Source organism: Rattus norvegicus, chromosome 11, assembly GCF_021556685.1.
Source record: "Rattus norvegicus strain SHRSP/BbbUtx chromosome 11, alternate assembly SHRSP_T2T, whole genome shotgun sequence".
Classification (NCBI taxonomy): Eukaryota; Metazoa; Chordata; class Mammalia; order Rodentia; family Muridae; genus Rattus; species Rattus norvegicus.
In genome coordinates, this window is record NC_141544.1 from 5,892,329 (window position 1) to 5,912,727 (window position 20,399).

The 20,399-nt window shown below is 44.0% G+C and overlaps 1 protein-coding gene across 1 annotated transcript; it reads left to right on the top strand.

Annotated features, from left to right (window-relative positions):
- The first annotated feature begins 15,792 nt into the window (after positions 1 to 15,792).
- Positions 15,793 to 16,577, top strand: LOC148002441 (Y-linked testis-specific protein 1-like). The gene is given in 3 exon segments (XM_087577178.1): positions 15,793 to 15,941; positions 15,944 to 16,036; positions 16,039 to 16,577. Coding segments are annotated over 3 exon segments (711 nt in total). The 5' UTR covers positions 15,793 to 15,862.
- Positions 16,578 to 20,399: the final 3,822 nt, after the last annotated feature.

Genomic DNA, 20,399 nt, shown 5'->3' on the forward strand with positions numbered 1-20,399 from the left:
GTGACGGGTCCAGAGCTTCACGAGTCGGCTCAGTGTGCGATGACTTAGGTGGAGAACCACTAGCTTCCTCACTGCAACTAGCCCAAAGAAGGATGCTGTGCTCTGTCTTGCTGCCTTGGAAAGACACCGTCATCCCTGTTGTTCATGCAACAACATGATCCTATGGTCCTCACCTGTTTGCTTCTGAGTCAGCTGAGGTATGTTGACATACCTCACTGTGTGCTAGCTTTCCTTAAGAGCTCTAACCACCCAACCTGTCCTGTACACTCCATCTCTATTGTTCTATTTAGCTTGATTTTTTTTCTTCAACAAAACATGAGCAGTAAGTGGATGTCTCAAATGGCTAATGCTTGCCGTCTTCTAAAGTTGAGGCCCAGGTGAACGAAATGAATTGTGGGCAGTACATCACACAGACAGATATTCTTGGCTTTCGATGATGTTTAAAATGTGGTGTTTGGGGGAAGGAAATTACAACATGGTAGCAACGACGATCCATCGTGTGTCTCTGTTAAGGTTTGTTTTATCCAAAGTGACAAACGCTCCTCCCATGACTCCATATTGAAGGAGGTGAAGAGGTGAGCTAAGTCCATAAAACGATGGCCTTAGGACCCCGGGCTGGCGGTTGTCTTCCCCAGGTTGTCCTTCAAATATATCTTGCCACCAACCGGTTATAGCTGCGGTTCACAACCTGTGTGTGGGTCACGATCCCTTTGACAAACGTCAGTCTCCAAAATGATTCCCGACTATGATTCATAACAGAAGGAAAATTACAACTATGAAGAAGCAACAAGAATAATTGTGTCATCAAGGGTCGTAACAACATGGGAACTGTGTTAAAGGTGGCAGCATTAGGAAGGTAGATCACTGACTTATAGTCCAAGAGAGTGCGTCTAGTTATGGGCCAAATAAACAAAATACAGGATCTCCAGCATTCCAGTAACATGGGATAAAATGCAAGCTGGAGAGATAGTTTTGTGGGAAGCAGGGCCTGCTGTGAAATTACCAGCACCTGCAGGATAGCCATAACCCATGATTGGAGGGATAAAGATAGGACACACGGAGGGTCCCACGGCTCCAGCCACATATAGAGCAGAGGATGGCCTTGTCTGCATCAACAGGAGGAGAAGCCCTTGGTCCTGTGGAGGGTCAGTTCCCCAGTGTGGGGGATGCCAGGGTGTTGAGGTGGGAGTGGCGGGAGGAAGAGCATCCTCATAGAAGCAGGGGGAGAGGGATATGGGAAAGGGGAGAACCAGGAAATGGGATAACATGTGTGGGATGCCTGTGATAGCCAGGGACAGTGAGTTTTGAGTTCAGTAAGAGATTTTGTCTCAATAACTAAAGAAGAGGAAGATGGATGAAGAGATGTGCAGGGTCTCCCTGTGTTGTACTTTGTCTCAAAAACTAAAAAGGAAGATGAATGAGGAGATGTGCAGGGTCTGCCTCTGTTCTGCTCATGCACATACACAGAAATATGTGTAGACACACACACACACACACACACAGCTGCATTAGGACAAACACTCAAAGAATTTGAATTTAGGATTTAGGTGGTCTTTTGGGTGTCTGATCACACCTTTCCTTCCATAAGTTTCACTTGGATAACTATATCGAAGGCATGCATGTCAGATACATTTCCCATTATCATGAGACCATTTTTCTCCCAAACCTATAGGTTTTGATTCGTGTTAGAAGTCATAGACCCAAGACACAGCTACACCTGGAAGGAAGAGCTAGATATTTGAGCTAAGAATTTGCATTCCAGGGCCGAGGTCTATGATGTCACGGAATGCAGAAGGTGGTCCATAGAACTGAGAAGTTCTCGGTGCCTCGCAGTGTCCCTGAATCCCAACCAGGGCTGCTGAGAATAAGTATACATATTAGACTCTAGGATAGCTACACGTGACACTCTCCTTGATTGTATATATCAATGACATGAAGTTTTGTTTCTCACAAAGAGAATAGATCATCAAGAGTCTATGCTGACCATGGCCACACCAGGTCCGTGTGAGGGTCCATGCCCTCTCCAGGCTCTGTGGATGGAGCCAAGAGAACCCTACAGGGCTCAGTGATGCACTGACTCTAACTCACATGGCCCTGAATGAAGAGGGCGCATATTGATTCTTCTTGTTGTTGCTATGACAAAATACAAAGCAAAAACTTAATGAAGAGAGGAATGCTGGTTGACAGGAGTCTGATATGGATGTCTCCTGAGAGGCTCCGCCAGAGCCTGACAGGTACAGATGAGGCTGCTTACAGCTAATCATTCCACTGAGCAACTGGACCCCAATGGAGGAGGAGTTAAAGAATGGACTGGAGGAGCTGAACGGGGTTGCAACCCTATAGGAAGAGCAACAATATCAACCAACCAGACCCCCCCCCCGAGCTCCCAGAGACTAACCCACCAACCGAAGAGTATACATGGAGGGTCCCACGGCTCCAGCCACATGTATAGCAGAGGATGGCATTGTCTGTCATCAATAGGAGGAGAAGCCCTTGGTCCTGTGCAGGCTCATTTCCCCAAAGTGGGGGAGTGCCAGGGTGTTGAGATGGGAGTGGGTGGGAAGAAAAGCATCCTCACTGAAGCAGGGGGAGAGGATGGGAGAGAGGGGATCCAGGAAAGGGGATAACATTTGAAATTTAAATACATAAAATTCCAATAAAAAAAGAGACAGGAAGTGTTTATTTTGACCCATTGTTTGAGCTGGTACTATCCATCATGATGGGGAAAGCATAACAACTGGAGTGTGATGGTCACATTGCAGACCTGGAGGGTGTTCAGCTTCCTTTCTTTCTTTCTTTCTTTCTTTCTTTCTTTCTTTCTTTCTTTCTTTCTTTCCTTGTTTCTTTATTTCTTTGTTTCTTTGTTTTCTTGTTTGTTTCTTTCTTTGTTTCTTTCTTTCTTTCTTTGTTTCCTTGTTTTAAATTCCATATATAGGTGTTTCCCTTGCTTTTATGTATCTGTATAAAAGATACATATACAGAAGCCACAAGAAACTTAGGGAAGAAAAGCAGGTATAGGTGTCAATAAGACATGGGAGGACACAGGGCTCAAGTCAGTTTCCCTCACGACCACATGTGTATTCATCAAGACAGGAGACAGGAGCGGGGCACAGAACTGAACAAGAGTGATCAATGCTTGTGAGCCACCATGTTGGTGCCAGGGTCTGAACTCAGGTGCTCTGCAAGAGCAGTAACGGTTCTCAACTACCAAGACACCTCTCCAGTCACACACAATCATTGTTTATACAGCCCCCCAAACACACCACCACTTGATGTGTGTAAACACGCATACTAGACTTGTGGTGTGATTTATTTGTGTGAATGTTCAGTCAGTGTGATACAAACGCTCTTGTGTTCATAAATTTTGGCATTGCCGTTTTCACTTGGAGGTTCTTTTAATTCTCAGCATTGGTGTTTACATACATCATCAAGAGAGGAACCGCCCTGACAGCCTACCCCCGCCTCCCCCCATTTGCAGCTATGCCTGCCTTTCTTCACTAAGTTAAACACCACCTCTGACTCCACTCTTTCATTTTATTCAGTGTAGTAGACTCTCCAAAACCATAAAATGGAATCCCAGATGCAGAGGGAAGAAGTTTTGCTGTTTGTTACTTTGTTTGCTTTTAGTTGCTTTTTCCCACTTCCACTGGTTTGAACTTGTGTCCCATTCACTGGCAGGTACTTAATTCAGCCAGCATATTGAGAAGGGCTGTGGGTGGAGTGTGATAAAAGGAAAATTACTGGAGGGAACTCACTGGGAGTTGGACGATTAATACAAAGTGTTTATTGACTTGATTTTTCAGTTACACAGAACCCTGGACGGCACTGAGTTGAACTCAAACTTCACATCTGACAATTTGCTCCAAGGAACTAAAAAACCTAAAGACAAAATTGATCCAACAAAATAAGCCCTAAGTTGTAATGATTGACTCTCTGTAAAAAGAAACATTAAACTTTTTTTTTAAAAAATGATGATTTTGATGTTTTTGTTTAACAATTTCATATACTTATATAATGAGTTGTAGACCTTTCCTTTCTGTATTTCCCTTTCCATTCCCCTCCCTCATCCCCTCCCTCATCCTCCCATCCCCTCCTTCAGTTCCCCCTTGCTTCCTCCCTCATCCTCCTCTGTCATCCCCTCGGTCAACCCCTTCTCTCACGCCATTCCCTCTCCAATTGGCACCGATATTCTGAATAAGTCCCCCCTCCTATTTCATGTCTCCTTTCTGCGTGTAATACCTAAGTTTAATTAATTACATGAGTACAGAGGAATTCGACAGAACAACTTATCTAGGGTACAGGAATGAAGAAGGGAGTGAAGCAGAAATTTCTGGTTTCTTTGGAGACTCAACTGTGTCATGGATGTTGTTCTGGAAACTGTCTTAGGAGAGGATGTTTTGCTGAGAACAAACACATGGTGTTTCTGGTCGCTGCCTGTGAAAAGGGCCTGTGATGTTTAGAAAGGGTACGAGTATAACCCTGGACAACAGTGGGCAACACCACGGCACTGGCTTGCCTTGATACTCTTCGCTGATGCTCAATGGACTTTGATGACGCTGGTCTTCATGGATCATGCTGTGGCATTGGTTCACCTTTCCTTCCTCACTGACCATTGTTTGTCATGACTTTGTAGAGAGAAAAGCAGCAGAGAACTTCTTGTGGAGACAATGCGGTGGCTTCTTGCTGCCTCCTGGAACACAGGCCAATTGGAAGAGCTCAGCAATTTCTTCTGGGTTGAACTGTCCTTGGTGATTCATGAATAGTGTTTGCAAGTAGCTCGACCTACCTCTGCTGATTCATGTCAACTGAACTGATATCCTGATGATGAAGATTGAAATCGCCCCAGAGAACTATTTCTAAGCAGGTCCACATCGTCCTTTTTTTGCCCTATTGTCCTTTCCTTTCTACTACCTCTGGTGGGTGGTGGGCTAGAGGAAGTTTAAAGGGTTTAAAAACTCTTTCTAAAGTAGGTCTTGAAAAATCTAAGCCTGCAGGATAGAACCCTCCTCCAATAAATGTTGATTGCCAAGGTATTGGAGGGTCTTTATGGCCTCTCCCATCTGTGATGAAGTGTTGAGGGGCCCAGTCTTGTGCCCGTGACCATAGCCGCCATCATTTTGAGAGTTCAATGACTAGGACAAATCTAAAAGATATCCTTTTGCTGTCCACTTCCCTATCTTCTGGTTCTTATATTCCTTCCACCCACTCTTTCATGATGTTCTCTGAGCTGTGGAGGAGAAGACTTAGCTGTCCTATTTCGACCTGAACAGTCCAACACACTGATTCCCAGCACTTTGTCCAGCTGTACATCTCTGCCCATGGTAGTCAGAGGCTTCTTGTCTGATGAGAGCTGAGTTCAACGCTGATCTGTAGATACAAATATGGATGTTTGGAAGGAAGTTCTACAATGTATTTAGCATTAGGTTCTTTCATAGGGCCTATATAACCCTAACCATAGGTTCTTGACCAGTTTACAGAACCTGGTTTGTATTCCCTCGTGTGCAATATGCCTTGTATCCAATTTGAAATCCACAGGTTACTCCCATGACTGTGATGCCACTAACACATTAGGGGCACATCTTGCCTGACATTTTAGCTTGAAGGGTTCACCCCCAAGTAAGGTTGTAGATGATTTTCTTCCCTGGAGCCTACATAGCACTTTCTTGAACCATGAAGGCTATCCATTATAGAAGATGCTTCCACCACAAATAAGATTGACACTTCTGTGACCTGTGATCCAAAGGATTCAGTATCCTCAGCAATAGTGTCTTATCATCAATGTCTGGAGGGCTATGAAGAACAATGGCAACAACCTGAAAAGTTGTGAGGGCTTATGGGATCTCGCTGGTCAGTAAATATCAGGAAGACATCCCACATCTGGCACTGTGATATTTGCTTAATTTTGGTTTTCTCTTGCTCTGATAAATACACTCACCAGAGCCAGCTTGGGAAGGGAAAACTTTATTTCATCTTATCTGTTCCAGCCCATCATCAAGGAAAACCAAGACAGGATTGTGAAACAGGAACTACAGAGACTGCTCACTGGCTTGCTTATAAGCTCACATTCAACTACCTTTACAGAGTCCAGACCCACCCGCATAGGGCGGTGCTGCCCACAGTAGACCAGGCTCTCCAACATCAGTGAACAGTCAAGGAAATGCCACGTGGACATAGTCAAGGCCAATCTGATGGAGGAGGCTCCTCGAGGGAGGTTCTTTCCTCCAAGACTAGCCATCACAAGAAATCGATGAAAATAAAAAAAAAAGAAAACAAATCAATAGCTTCAGGGGGAGCATGGCTTATCCATGGAGGCTGCGTCCATCTGAACACAACAGTTGATCTTGTAGATATATTCTGTAACACAACGTTTTATAACCCCTCTCACCAAACCCTGTTCTAACCTAATCACCTAAGGGGAGATGGAGTAGAAAGTAAGTTTTAAAAAAAGAATTGGAGCAGAAGGAAATGCTTCTTGGAAATAAAGCAAAAAAGGAAGCATTTCTGCATCCTAGATACTTTCCTCGCATCATCTGTGCATAGATAATGAAAACCGTTATGTTCCAGGTACCATAATTTCCAATGTTACAAATCATATAAATAATACTGCTTATCATTCATAAAACACATTGGCACTAATCGTTTTGATGTGTTTTTCTAACTCATTTCTAATGTAGATCTGATGAACTGGAATTGTTCGCCTGCTCACGTATACATGAGGGAAGTGAAGTTTAAACGTCGATCCAATTTCCCAATACTCTAAGATAATCAATGTCAGAGTAAGACAGCCGCACTTTCTCTGGCTTCATGGCATGGCCTCGTGAGAAATGCAAGTCAGGGTACCTTGGCAGGGAATCCCAAGGATCAGTACATGGCAGCTGAAAGTTTTCTTGGATGCAAGACTGGGAGTGAGGCTCAAGTCAGCCAAGCCTCAGCTCAGGATTCCTGAAACAGAACACCAGAATATGTTAGAGATCGAGGAGACTAAACTAAACATCTGGGAGTCCTCAGCAGATTATACAGATCCAGGGCTGAGGGTTCATAAGTATGTTGGTCTTTGTGGGGGTGGAAAGGAACACTTATTTAGATCCCCACCTCCTACTATGTGCTACTACAGTGGAGGCAATGCCTTAAGTCAAAGGTTTTTTGTTTTGCTCCTGTGTGTGTGTGTTTGTGCGTGTGTGTGTGTGTGTGCGTGTGTGTGTGTGTGTACGTGTGTGTGTGTGTGTGTGTGTGTACATATGTGCACATACAGTGTATAATGTAGGGGCTAATCCATTTTCTCTTTTATATTATTCATTGAAGCAACATTTCTCAGTCCAACCCAGAATTCACCAATATGACTAGTCTTGACATCTATCTTGCCCTGGGGATCTGACCTACCACTACCTCCATGGACTGGGATTCTATGTGGGCCAGTAAGTCTACCCATCATTTACCTGAGACCTGTGAGCCATCTCCTCAACTGCTAATGTTCAAGTCCCCATGTTGGACCCATCTCCTTTACTTTGTTTTCTTTTTTATTTATTTTTTTTTTTTTTTGGTTCTTTTTTTCGGAGCTGGGGACCGAACCCAGGGCCTTGCGCTTCCTAGCCAAGCACTCTACCACTGAGCTAAATCCCCAACCCCTACTTTTGTTTTCTTATTCTTTTTTTTTTTGTCTTTGTCATAATATCAGAACCAGGTTATGGTATGACTGGCTCACTCAAACAATCACTCAAATCCCTCCACCAAATGTGATCTAATAAGGAGGAGGACCCTGCTGACTCTCTGTTTTATAAAGTCTGATCTTAACAGATGAGTTAAAGGATGGGATTATCCTAGTGGGTGATTGTGGATGCTGTTGTTGATATTGAGGGAGGCTGGCAAATGAGGGGCCACAGCTGAGTCACTCATAATAATAGATAGAAAGCTGAGTGTGGTAGTGCATACCTATATTCTCAATACTCGCAGAGATCACAAGTTCAAATCCAGCCTGGGCTACATAGTAAGTCCAAAGACAGCCTGGGTTACATCGTAAATCAAGGCCAGCCTGGGCTACAGAGTAAGTCCATGGCTAGCCTGGGCTACATAGTAAGTCCAAGGCCAACCTGGGCTACATAGAAAGTCCAAGGTCAGCCTGGGCTACTTACATGACTCTTCTCCAAACAACAACAGGTTTTTTTTCCTTTTTAATTTCTGTCTCTCCTCTTTCCTCTACACTGATACCAGTGCTATAGTTTGGGGTGTCTGGTGGAGAACTTTCATCATGTCTGATGGTCCAGGATCTTCCAAGCAGCACGGCAAAGCAAACAGTGCAGCAAACAAGTCTGTTTCGATTTTTAAGAAAAATATGACACATGGGAAGTGCTGTCTGAAGAAATGGCTCTAAGATGGGACAACACCTCGGGAGACTGGGCTTGGATATTGTGCTAGTTTCCTAGTTTGAAAAACAATGATGTTCTCAACCAGAGTCTCTGTTGGGAATACAATGCTTTGCTTCCATTTCAACACTGCATAGTCTCCATATGGCAACCCTGGAAATCTTGTCTGATATTAAACAGATTATAGGAGAGAATAGTTGAGTATAAACACTGTCATTAAAAAGTGTTTAAATGATGAATATTTTTTTTAAATTTTGTCTGTGGTACCAAGTTCAGTGTTCTGCATAAACTCTAAAACACGGCAATTTCTTTTTTTGAAAAATCGCCAAACAGAATTGACCTTATATTTTTCTATCTAGGTCTAATCGAGACGACAAAATACCATTCTTTGTTATAAAAAAGAAAACTAATTGTGTTTCATTGGCTTTTTTTTGTTAATTTCTTATTTTTAGTGTTTTGGGGTTCATTTTAACAATTAATTTTTCATTGAATTAATTATTTTCTTATTTTCTAGTGGAGATAAAAATTTAGGTTGCTGGTCTTTGTTTCTAATCTAAGAATTTGTGTTGTAAATAGAGTTTCCTCTTAGCACCGTCATAGTTATGTCTCACGCATTTTGATAGTATGTTTCCCATCTTCTTCTTTTTTTCTGACTGTTACATAGTTTCATTATTTCTTGACATCTGTATTACTTGTGAATGTGTAATTTAATGTTTCTGCACTGGGAGACTCCTGTTGTCTCTCATTGAAGACATCTATTTTAGTTTTGCTGTATTAGCAGAACACATCCCGAGGGGCTGGAGATGCAGCTCAGTGGACAGAGTGCTCACTTGGTTCTCACACAGCTCTGGGCTCCACCTACAGTACCTCATCAGCCTGGTGTGGTGGTCCATGCCCATAGTCCCATTACCAGGAGGAGAACCAGGAGTTCAAAATCATCCTCGGGTGCATAGTGTGTTTGAGGCCAGCCTGGGCTACATGAAACGTGTATAAACAAATATGTCCCACAGGACATCCTTTCTTAGGCATTTGCCACACTTTGTTCTGTGGTTTCTGAGTGTCTGAAAAGTCCATGGTACTTGAAGGAAAAGAACAACCTGGTGCTACTAGGGACTGTCAGTCAGAGACATTGGATGTTGACGCCATCTCATCCCTGCTGGTTTTCCGCCTACTTCTGTTGCTGATGGGCTGATGCGTGTCCACAGCTTTACTCATGATCGTCCTGCTTCCTTTTAGCTGTAGCCCTTCTTGCTTCCTGCTGAGGCCGTGATGGAGTTAGTGACACAAAGAATTGGGGTCTCCTTCCAGCCCACTGATTCTCTCAACAATAGGTTCTTTCTCTGTAGAAATAGTTTCTCGGTTGCCTACATTATCAGACATAAATATAACACTCTCTTGTGTTTTATATTGACACTGGGTTTCATTATGTAGGTAGGGCTGTCCTGAAACTCACTGTATAAACCATGTAGTCATTGAACTCAGAGAGATCAGCTTGCTTCTGAGTGCTGGGATTAAAGGGGCATACCTGGCTGCTTCTTTTTTTAATTTTTTAAAAAATTTATCTCTATGGGGTGTGTGTGTGTTTGTGTGTGTTTGTGTTTGTGTATGTGTGTGTGTTTAAGTGAGTGTGTGTGTTTGTGTGTGTGTGTGTATGTGTGTGTGTATGTGAGTGTGTTGTTGTGTGTGTTTATCTGTGTTTGTGTGTGTGTTTGTCTGTCTTTTTGTGTGTGTATGTGTGTGTGTATTTATATGTGTGTGTTTGTGTTTGTGTGTGTAAGTGTGTGTGTGTGTGTGTGAGTGTGTGTGTTTGTGTGTGTATGTGTGTGTATGTGAGTGGGTGTGTGTGTCTGTGTTTGTGTGTGTGTATGTGTGTGTGTGTGTGTGTGTGCGTGTGTGTGATTTGACCAAAGAGTCCATCAGATCCTATTAACCCTGATCCTCTGCAAGAGCATCCAGTGTTCCTAAGCAGTGAGCCGTCTTCCCAGCCCCTTCTGCCTGCTCTAAACTCCACTTCATTGTTCATCTTGCCCAGACATGCCTTTAATTCCTACTCTTAGTGTTTGTTTTAATTCAGTGAGTTCCTATTAGATTTTCTCTTGTTTATTCAATTACCTCACCAAGATGATGTGTATCCTTTCGTTTTGGAAGTTTCTCATTGACAACGCTTGAATTCTGGCTTTAAAATCTTTGCTGACAATTCTGACAATGGTTTTCTCTTGGTGCCACCACCAGGGAACTGGTTTTTCTCCTCTGCTTTTCATTTAGGGGGATGGTCATGGTGTGACGTGATTTCCATTTTGACATCATTTGTCTAAGATGTCAGCAGTCCTGACACTGTGGGTGCAGTGGCTGTTTATCCTTCATAACCTTTTGGTGGTGTTTTGTTTTTTCTGGATTTGCCTGATTGAATAAAATGGATTATACCTCCAGTCCATACCGACCGGCATATTTTAGAGGGGACAGGAGGAGTGGTTCTCAACCATCCTAACCTAATATTTTAATACAGCTCCACCAAGTGTAAAATTATTTCATTGCTACTTCATAACTTTAATTTTGATATAGTTATGAATTGTGATGTAAATATCTGATGTACAGGATATATGATATGTGACTCCTGTTCAAGGGCCATTTGAGCTCCCAAAGGGGTCTCCATCCAAGGGTTAAGAACCACTGCTCTGGACTTAGTGGGAGGCCCTTACCGACGGAGATGGGTTGACCAGTGTTGCCGGGGAGAAGTCTCCATCTGTGGAAGGCAAAGGATCTTCCAAGATCAGGCTTTTTCTGGGTCCCTCTGTAATAGTGGACACACTCTTGATGGTTACTGATGAATCAACTGACTCCATGCAGTTTTCTTTTATATCCTCGAAGATGAGGATTCTAAAAAGGGTTCTGCTAGACAAAAGCAGTGGCTGAAGCTATCCCTGGCGATCTTTCCCTTCCCTAATGGCTCCTTGTCCCCAAAAGGCCAACAGTAGAGGTCTGAGTCCCTCCCAAGCTTCACCTTTCCAACCTACACTCTTCCTCTGTGCTGTTTCTTTCATGAAGAGCACACACGCTAACCCTGAACCCACCTTGTCCTCAGTCAGCACTAACCACCTAGTCCTCTCTGCCAGCTTTGCTTTCCCATATTACCCAGCTGCTCACAATTCAGTTTACGCTTGTATGGACAAACAGAATGGCACCGATTGGGTCGTCTATAATGACGCAGATTCTGTATGATTCTGATTCAGAAGCCTGTAAATCGGAGATGAAGAGACCATCGGCAGAGGAAGGAGTTCTTGTGAGATGTTGTCACCACAGAAGGGATCCAATGGGCTAGGAAGACAAGAGAGGGAGCCAAACTCCCTTTCATAATTTAACCTTTTCCACAATAGCATCATTAATGGATCTTTATTTGTAGGTCACATCCCTCTTGACCTAATCAATTCTTCACAACTACATTCCCATAGGGATTAATCTTTGGAAAATTACTTTTGTGCGAACACATTCAAAACAGGGATGAGGGTGAATATTTGGATATCTATAGTGGGGGTGGGCATTATTCCTCCCACGTCGTGTACCCGTAAGTTCTCTAACTACCTCCTTCCCCACTGTAGACTCTCTGAATGACATGAATTACGGGTGATTGATGAGGTACAGACACCAAAGCTCATTGCCGTATCCTATCAACAGAATCAAGCTCGAAACAGCAAGAGCCACCTTGGGAAGGAAAATATGAACAAACTTCACGGTATCTCTAAACTATAAACCCCCAATTGAATCAAAACATTGTTTTAGACTCAGTTCTCTTATATCGATGTGCTTTAAATGTACAAGTCAGTGGGCTTGCTTGTGACTCCTTGTACAGGTTTATACTGTACAATAGCCATCTTCATCCTCACAACTCACCTCCATTTCCTCCTGCACACACAAACACACACACACACAGACACACACACACACACACACACCCTGCTGCTCCCCTTCCTCTTCCCAAATGCCCCCTTTCACTTAATATCCCTTATTAAAATCTCAATTTCACAATCGTCTACTTGAGTCTGGCTTGTTTCACTTAACATATTGTATTTTACAGTCCTATCCGTTTTTCTGAGAACAAAACCCTTTCCTCTTACACATAGATGAAAATCATATCAATGCATATCACATTTTTAAGCCATTCATCCAGTGATCAACAGCTAATGTTATTCCAATGACTTGTCTACTGCACACAGTGTGGCAGTCAGAATGGATGTGCAAGGTCCTGGTTAGTTTTTATTGTCAGTTTGACTCAACCTGGGAAGAAGGAGCCTCAGCTGAAGAATTGCCTCCATCAGATTGTCCTTTGTCCACATCTGTAAGGAATTCTTTTTGATGGTTGATGTGGAAGGGTGTAGCCCACTATGGGGAGTGTCATCCCCTATGAAGGTGGCCCTGGGTTGTAGGAGAAGGAGAGAAAGCTGAGTAGGTCATGGAGAGCAATCCAGTACCCAGCATTTCTAAGTTGTCTCTGCTTCCTTTCCTGCCTCTAGAGTCCTGCCTGAGTTCCTGCACCAACGTCGCTCAGTAACAGACGGGAACCTAGAAGATAGAGTGAGACAAACTCTTTCCTCCTCAAGATGACGGCTATGATGAGATTGATCTTCTTGTGGCCTACTTGTTCTTCCCTTTTTTGAAATTTGTCTCTGTTTATTGTTCTTAGAAAGATGATATTACATGTTTACTCATGGACTCTTTGTCTCTCACTGTGTCTCTCTCTGTCTCTGTCTCTCTCTGTATTTGTGTGTTTGAGTGTGTATATGTGTATGTTTGTGTGTGTGTATGTGTGTGCATGTGTGTGTGTGTTTGTGTGTGTATGTATGTGTGTGTTTGTGTGTTTGGGTATGTATGAGTGTTTCTGTGTGTATGTGCATATGTGTGAGTGTGTGTGTGTGTGTTTGGGTATGTATGAGTGTTTGTGTGTGTGTGTGTGTGTGTGTGTGTGTGTGTGTGCTTTTCAGGCTTAAAAAAATCCCCAAGGCTGTAAATCTCAGCAGGTGCCTAGAGAAGGAAGATGAAGGGGAGAAAAGGGGGAAAAATCTCGTCCTTTGGGTTAACCCCACATTGAGGTCAGCCACATAGTGGACCAAAGTCACATAATGGCAGAGGAGTCATAAGAGCAGAGAGAGAGGAAAACTCAAAGTGTGAAGGAAAATGTCCTTAAATCTATGATAGACAGGAGGCAAAGAATACGGTGCACTTAGAAAAGTGGACAGATTTAAAAAAGCTGCCATAAGTTGTTAAGCTCTAAGTACATTTAAAAAATTATAATGTTAAAGTGGAAGGGAATTACTGGGAAGAGGGAAGGGAGGGTCAGAGTGTTGTGGGGAGAGGGGAGGGTTCTGAAAATAATCCTTTTGAGGATCTGAAGAACTATGTGACCCAAACAATTACAGGACCCTGTAATTTACAGGAAAACTCCACACTTACCTGCATCCAGTATTCTGTCTACCCATATTTCAAAAACTAAATTACCTCATCTATTTCATCCTGTTTTGCTGCATTTGATCTAATAAATTCCTTGAAACCTGAATTGCTGGTAAATTTTAAGATATTTAAAATATGACTCGTAGATGTCTAGATTGTCATCAGTTTATCCCGACATTGGAAGCAGCTCCAGGAGCTAATTTTTCCTCGCTCTTTGCAAAGAATCCATAATTCATGATTGCCATTGACTTCAATACAAGGTATTTAATCCTGTCAAATTCCAGCTTTGTGTGAATAAAAATGGCCGGCCTCTAATTGTGGGTTTTGATAAAGCAAATTTTGGGGTGCTATCCAGTGGGCTGCCTCGGAGAGAGAGGCTAGCTATATTACTGATACGGAGAATGACTTAAAGATAACCAAAGGAAAGATAGGAGCTGGGACAATAACCACCAAGGATGTTGGTGGCTCAGAAACCAAAGACTTTTTCAGAAAAAAAAATGCCTGAAAAGAGCTACTTGGGCAGATTGTGACTCGAGTCATCAGAATATTTGGGTGGAGACTTTATTTTGGGCCTCCAGGAGGCTACAGGAGAAGCTAAAACCTAGATGCTGGAGGTTTCTAAGCGTAACTAGGGAAGGAACTGGCCTGAGAGGGCTTCTATGACTTAAGCAGAGCCTTGATGATGTCACAGAGCACTGGGCGGAGGTTGCGCTTCTCTTCCCCTTGGGGGGGCTAGACTACCTTGAAAGTGGTTTCACTATCTTCGCAGCGGGATGTGAAAGCCAGTTCAGCTCCTGAACCCCACAATTGTTCAACAGCGTTTTGGTGCCTGACCGGTTTCCGAAGACAGAATCTGGACCACTAGGATATTTTCTTTCAGTAAATACATTTATGAAGATAACTAGGACGCTTGTAGCCCAGAAAGCTAAAGGTTTCCCTCATACAGCGAGTAACAGTATGTTCTAATGTCTTCCACGTTTGAGAGCTAAGCAGACGGTCTAGGCTAGTCAGTCTCCGGAGTTTAAAATTCTTTGCTAACAATATCTAATTCATAATTCTACTAAAATGCCAAAGCTCCTCTCTGTGCCTGTGCATTTTAGGATATAATATTTCTTTGGTTTTTTTTTTTTTTGGTATTTTTTTTTCGGAGCTGAGGACCGAACCCAGGGCCTTGTGCTTGCTAGACAACTGCTCTACCACTGAGCTAAACCCAACCCAAGGAGATATTATTTCTAAATGGCTGTTGTTGCCTACACAAAAGATTCCTGTTGCGATCGAAGATGCAACAGCGTCGCGGAATAATCCTGGGGCTGGGTCAGGATGCATAGTACAGAAAGACAGTGGGCTGGTGAGCTGTTTCTCTGGGCAGACACTTGTGGATGTTGCCACATAGTTCATAGTTAGAGGGTAGAAGAGGGGTGTGGCCACCCTTCTGGCTCCTTTGCTATCCTTTCTCTGTTCTGCTTGCTTAAAGTGGGGACAGGGATACTTAATCCCACACTGACCTAGCCATTCAAGGAGAGGTTCCTCAGCAGAGGCAAAGTGCCTCGGGCTGAAGAAATGTGTCTGAATATGTTATTCTGAGCTGTAGAGAACCATTTTTTCATTTCCCTTTGAACTTTTGATTTTGATTTTTGAGACAGTGTTTTCTGTGGGTAGCTTTGGCTATCCTGGAACTAACTCTGTAGACCAGGCTGGCCTTGATCTCACAGAGGTCTGCAGCCCTCTGCCTCTTGAGTGCCAGAATTAAAGGTGTGCTCCTCCATTTCCCAGCCCTCCTATGAACTTCTGATTACGACAGAATTAGATTCTGATACTCAACCCTGTCTACCATCCCCTTCCTCACCAGCTCCAAAGTTCTCTTAGACAAGAACCTTGGCCCAGCGCCCTCCCCACCCCACCCCCATTGATCTTGCAGGCACTCACATGACAGAGGCAACAGCATTGTGTCTGGTTTAAGCAGGCGAGCTCTTCAAACCCAGGCCACGGGCAAGTATGGAGCCTGAACACAGAACGATAGACACAAGACAGTGGACCAGGACCACACTAGGTCTACAGCCATGAAGAAGAGGATGTCTCTGAGGAGGATGAGCACACCATCCTTCCAGAAGCGGAGGAGGAGGAGGCCTTCTCCCCAGGCCCTGGGAACATTGTGGGCTGCAGAATTTCTCATGGATGGAAGGAAGGTGATGAGCCCGTCACCCAATGGAAGGCCATTGTTCTAGATCAACTGCCAACAATCCCTCACTCTATCTGGTCAAGTATGATGGAAGTGAGTGTGTCTACGGACTGGAACTTCACAGCGATGAGAGGATTTTAAAGCTTAAGGTCTTGACTCACAAAGTAATGTTTCCTCAAGTAAAAGACGCTCATCTCGCAAGTGCCATGCTTTGCCGAGCTGTGGAGCATAAATTTGAGGGCAAACATGGCTCTAACGACAACTGGAGGGGGGTGGTCCTAGCCCAGGTGCCGATCATGAAGGGCTGGTTTTACATCACCTACGAGAAAGATCCAGTCCTATACATCTACCAGCTCCTGGATGATTACGCAGAAGGTAACCTCCGTATCATTCCAGAGACTCCTACAGCAGAGGTGAAGTCAGACATTGACAGCGACATCTTAACAGGTCAATGTGTGCAGTTCAACAGAAGAGACGGGTCCAAAAAGATCGGCAAAGTCATTTACCAAGTTCCAGCCAAGCCTTCCGTGTACTTCATCAAGTTCGATGGCGACGTCCACATCTTCGTAAATAATCTGGTGGAAAAGATCCGTTAAGGTAAAATTCACAAAGTGTGGGGGATATAGATGGGGAAATTATAGGATTGAGGGGAAAATGTTTGTTTTTCTGTGGTTCAGATACCCACGTGCCTTTGACAACCCAAGTATCTTTTCCAGTGGAATTTGTTTTTGCTCTAAAAATTAAAATGTGCGATGTGACGTGTTGTGTGTGAACACTTTGGTGGAGGAGACGGGCTGTGGTGGATGAAACATGGAGAGGAAGCCGGAAAGGTCAAGGGTGTGAACAGTAAGTCTGATGTCACGTAGGCTAAAACAAACAGGACTGAGCTGGTCTGGTCTTTAGGGAGAGAAAATAACTGGAGATGAGGCTTAGAGGAGCAGGGATGGCACAGGGGGGAAAAAGATGGATGTTTAGGAAGCAGTGGAGAGGGGCCGGAAATAGATAGACTCTCTGAGGTGAAGTTTGAGGGAGAAAGAGACAGTTGGGGAAAGAGGGGCAGGGAACAGGGAGGTGGTCTTGGAACTCAAGGGGAAACCCAATAAACTGATCCAAGCAGACTGAGAATCAGAGAAGGTCGGGGATTGTTTGACCAACGAAACCTAATGAAACTTGTTTCTCATCTGTAGATGTATTATTTTTAATTATGTGGGTGGGGGCAGGGCATGAACACAGGAGACCACAGAGACAAGAGTAGTCAGGGCCCCTGGAGCTGGAATTAAAGGTGGTTGGTGGCCATTGGACATGAGCTCAAAGAACAAATCCACGTCCTCTTTCAAAGCAGATGAGCTCTTGATCAATTGGTCATGTCTCCGGGCCCCTAAAGTCATCATTTCCTATAAAACCAATCTTCACATGAAGAGAAGAGACAAGGTTGAGGGTAAGAAAGAATAAATTGACGGTGATGTGGAAGAAAGACTAAAGAACACATGAGGGAGTAGAGCACACTGAGGGACTCAGGAATTCCAAATGGAGTTCTCAAAAAGGGTAGCAGGAGACCAGGAAGAACAGAAAGGGTCTAGAATGAGTTGAACTTGGGCCACATCCATATTGGTCTCTTTGATTCCTTAAAGTACAGCCAAGTCATCACTATAGAAAGTGGATGTGAGGGGGAGGCTTCCCCGGAGGACATTTTGTCGAGGATAACTCAAGAGTAGTGAATGCCAAACCAATTTATATGTATTGATTCCTGAAAGTATTATAAAGCCCATTATTTTGTATGATCAGTAAAAAGTAATTTAAATGGGAAGATGGGGATGCCGTGCGCTTCTGTCAGGTGTTACGTAGATCCTGTTTGTAGTTTCCCTGACAACTGTTTGCCTCTGTTGCATCCTGTAGTATTTTTAGGTCTCTGCTCAATGCCCCTAGATGACCACAAAGAGCTCCTGCACTGGCTTGTCTTGCCTGGCTCTCCTAAGCCTGGATGGCTTCCTCCACACCTGTGGGCCCTGTTATGGTATCTAGCCCCAGAAAGTTCCCTTCTTTGACTCACATGTAAGCTTATCCTCAGAAAACTCTTGACAGTGACTCCAATGCAAAGGTGCTGCATTGAGCTCTTTCCTATGCCATTTGCAATTACTTTAAAATCCTTTGTGGTTCCTGACCATGTAGCTCTCTTCTCCTGAGAAGCCCCTGTGCACTCCATGGGGTCTCCCTGAGCCACATCTACACTCCAAGAATGTCTTTGGAGGCAACCTTATCATGAACTCATTCATTACTGTTTCTTCTCTCAAGAATAAGTTTCTCACTGCAGGACTTGAAAATATTTTCTATCGTTGAAGAATTCTGCTCTTTGGGGGTTTTTATACAGGCTGGTTGTCTGACGGTTTCATTGCTGCAAAAAAACATCATGACCAAGGCAACTTATAAGAGACAACATTTAATTAGGGCTGGCTTACAGGTTCAGAAGTTCAGTCTATTTTCATCAAGGCAGGAAGCATGGAAGGGTCTAGGCAGACATGGTGTTGAAGAAGAAGCATATCACCCCCAGAGTGATATGCTTCCTCCAACAACGCCACACCTACTCCCACAAGGCCACACCTCCTACTTGTGCCACACTTCCCATGGGACAATCACATTGTAACCACCACCCTGATTTTATGCCAAATTGACACAAGCTAGAGTCATCAGAGAAGAGGGCCCCTCATTTGAGAACATGCGTCCATAAGATCCAGCTGTAGGGCATTTTCTTAGTGATTGCTGGGGGAGGGCCGGCCCACTGTGAGTGGCACCATTCCTAGGCTGGTAGTCCTGGGTTCTATAAGAAAGCAAGCTAAGCAAGACATGAGGAGCAAGACGGTAAGCAGTGCCCCTCCATAGCCTCTGCCTCAGTTCCTGCCTCCAGGATCCTGTCCTGTTTGAGTTCCTGTCCCAACGTCCTTTTCTGATGAGCAGCAATGTAGAAGTGTAAGCTGAATAAACCTTTTCCTCCCTAACTTGCTCTTTGGTCACCGTGTTTCCTTACAACAATAGGAACCCTAAGTAAGACAATTTCTTAACGAAACAGTGTGTCTAGTCGAGCCACAGATGCTTACGTCATAACCACAAATAGAAACGTATAGACACTTTGTTTAATTTAAAGGTAAGACTTGCTCATGTACTGACCTGTGACGTTCTAGTTGCTTCCTTCTCTCCGTGATGAATGCCATGATCAAAACTAACTTGGCGAGGAAAGGGTTATTTGCCTTACAGGTTACAGACCATCACTGAGGGAAACCAGAGCAGGAGCTTGAAGCGGTAACAAGGATCTCTGCTTGTTGGCCTGCTCCCTGTCTCAGTCATTGTTCTGTTGCTGTGAAGAGACACCATGGTCAAGGAACTACTATAATGAAAGCATGTAATTGGAGGATAACTTACAGTTTCAGACGTCTGGTCCATCATCATGGCAGGGAGCATAACACGGGAGCAATAGAGAGCTACTGCTCTGTAAGCAGAGAGAGAGAGAGAGAGACAGAGACAGAGACAGAGACAGAGACAGAGAGAGGAGACAGAGACAGAGATAGAGAGAGAGAGACAGAGAGACAGAGAGACAGGGAGACAGAGAGAGACAGAGACACAGTGAGAGACAGAGAGAGAGACAGAGAGAGACAGAGAGAGAGACAGAGAGACAGAAACAGAGACAGAGAGAGACAGAGAGACAGGCTGACAGAGATAGAGACAGAGAGAGACAGAGAGAGACAGAGACACAGAGAAAGACAGAGAGAGAGACAAAGAGGGAGGGAGGGAGAGAGAGATGGAGGGAGGGAGGGAGAGAGAGAGGGAGAGAGAGAGAGAGAGAGAAACTCTGGGAAAGCATGGGGCTCTTGAAAACTCAAACCCCACCCTTGTGAACACACCCACTTCCTCCATTGAGGCCCACCTCTTAATCCTTCTAATCCTGGAAAATACTGTCACTCCCTGTTAACTAAATATTCAAATATATGACTGCGGGAGCCTTTCTTATTCAAACCGCCACACTCCCCATGGCTTGCTCCATTACTATTTCTTACAGCCTAAAAGGCTATTCTTTTTACACATGACTACTGATGAACTTGCCCACAATGGTGGGCCCTCCCACAACAATCATTAATCAAGAAAATGTTCCATAGACTTACCCAAAGACTAATCTAATGCAGGCAATTCTTGAATTGTTCTCTCTTCTCAGTTGACTCCAGATTGTCAAATTGGGAAAAAGAGAGAGAGAGAGAGAGAGAGAGAGAGAGAGAGAGAGAGAGAGAGAGAGAGACCCAGCGCCGTAATGTTTCTCTTACTCCATGTTACATACTCACCACCAGCCACTCTCTTCTCTCAGTATATAGACCCACTTCCCTGTATGGCAGAACTGAAGAGTAACTATTGTCACCAACATGAACACTCGAGGA